At 40.0% G+C, this 1,672-nt stretch overlaps 1 protein-coding gene across 1 annotated transcript in view; it reads left to right on the top strand.

Moving 5' to 3' along the window:
- Window positions 1–274: 274 nt before the first annotated feature.
- LOC106477194 (pleckstrin homology domain-containing family G member 5-like) overlaps window positions 275–1,672 on the top strand; it is a gene marked incomplete at its 3' end in the record, with an annotated part of 8,024 nt that continues 6,626 nt past the window's right edge. The window contains exons 1-2 of the mRNA XM_013937785.2: window positions 275–1,186; window positions 1,360–1,455. Of these exons, the coding sequence (XP_013793239.2) occupies window positions 542–1,186; window positions 1,360–1,455 (741 nt within the window). The remainder of the gene's footprint in view (window positions 1,187–1,359; window positions 1,456–1,672) is intronic.

Raw genomic sequence — 1,672 nt, forward strand, 5'->3', positions numbered from 1 at the left:
CCCCCCCCCTGATGGATCATCGAAATGTTTACAGACTATCAATGCTAAAATCAGGATTTGATTCTTGCAGTTGACAGAGCGCAGGTAATTCATTGTGTAGCTTTGTGCTAAGAACAACAATAGTTTGTCACCTCGGTGGGTCAGCAGTAAGTTTAGGGACTTACAACGCTAAAATCCGAGATTCAATTCTTCTGTGATGGACAGAATACAGATAGGTCATTGTGTAGCCGTGCGCTAACAACAGTAACAATAGTCTGTAATGTAAGAAGTTATTAATGGTTTCGTTTTGCTTCTTCGGGGAATGCAGTGGTCAGAAGTTATTAATGGTTTCGTTTTGCTTCTTCAGTGAATGCAGTGGTCAGAAGTTATTAATGGTTTCGTTTTGCTTCTTCAGTGAATGCAGTGGTCAGAAGTTATTAATGGTTTCGTTTTGCTTCTTCAGTGAATGCAGTGGTCAGAAGTTATTAATGGTTTCGTTTTGCTTCTTCAGGGAATGCAGTGGTCAGAAGTTATTAATGGTTTCGTTTTGCTTCTTCGGTGAATGCAGTGGTCAGAAGTTATTAATGGTTTCGTTTTGCTTCTTCAGGGAATGCAGTGGTCAGAAGTTATTAATGGTTTCGTTTTGCTTCTTCAGGGAATGCAGTGGTCAGAAGTTATTTGCCAGTTTGAACAAGAACACCAAGAGCCCCGTTCCAGGTCCGATCCCCCCTCGTCTACTATTTGGTCTTCCACGTCTTCAGTGAGCACACTTCCACCGTCACGTTCTGACTTACGACACGGCTTTTGTGAGTCAGAGCAGCTTCTAACCAGCTCAATGTCGAGTGGATGGGGATCTGGATTTGGATCAAGCCACTGGCTCGGGAGCACTCTGAGCTCCAGCGAATCGAATCAGTTGCAACTGAGAGTCGGAAACAGCGCTTCAGAACAGCAGCTTGTAAAAAGCAGTCCGGAAATAAGTCCTTACAGATCAGTTCAAGAATCGTCTGACGTCACTTCCAGCTACAGTTATGAAGTAGCTGTCAGCAGCAGTGGAAGCGAGACTAACGACACCTTTCTAACAGTAGCATACGAAGAACTCCGAACATCGATTCTCACCAAAGGTGAACTGAGGCGACGTGAGGCATTATGGGACCTATTTCAGAGTGAAGTTATGTTCCTCTACGATCATTTAATGGTGCTCAAAAACGTAAGTTTATCATTCTCGTGTTTTTTTTGTAAAAAGATTTTCATTTAAAAAGTATATTTCATGTCTCGTTCCTCTGAATTATGTTTTCTAAGGTCAGATTAGAATGCTGATGTTAACTTCAAGTCTTTAGAGCTTCAACAAATATCTAGTGTATGAACACTAATATATTTCAGGTTTTCATGGAACCTCTGAAGAAGATACAGGTGGAAGGATACGTAATGTTCGCTCAACCTGAAGTTCTGTTTGGTAATCTGGACGAACTCTGCTGTGTAAGTTTTACAAAAAGTAGTCCCAAAATACGCACAATAAGTACTGGAATTTAAATTTAAAAAGTTTTGAAGATTTAAGTTGTTCGGATGTTTAAGATAATGGCTCAAAGCAACCAAAATAGACTTAAATAAACAGATAAACAGCAAACAATTAAAGATGGGTAAATTACTGCTGTTAAAGAAGAATGAGATATAGTGTGAAAAGTAATATTTTATG

This window comes from Limulus polyphemus, unplaced genomic scaffold, assembly GCF_000517525.1.
Source record: "Limulus polyphemus unplaced genomic scaffold, Limulus_polyphemus-2.1.2 Scaffold13295, whole genome shotgun sequence".
NCBI lineage: Eukaryota > Metazoa > Arthropoda > Merostomata > Xiphosura > Limulidae > Limulus > Limulus polyphemus.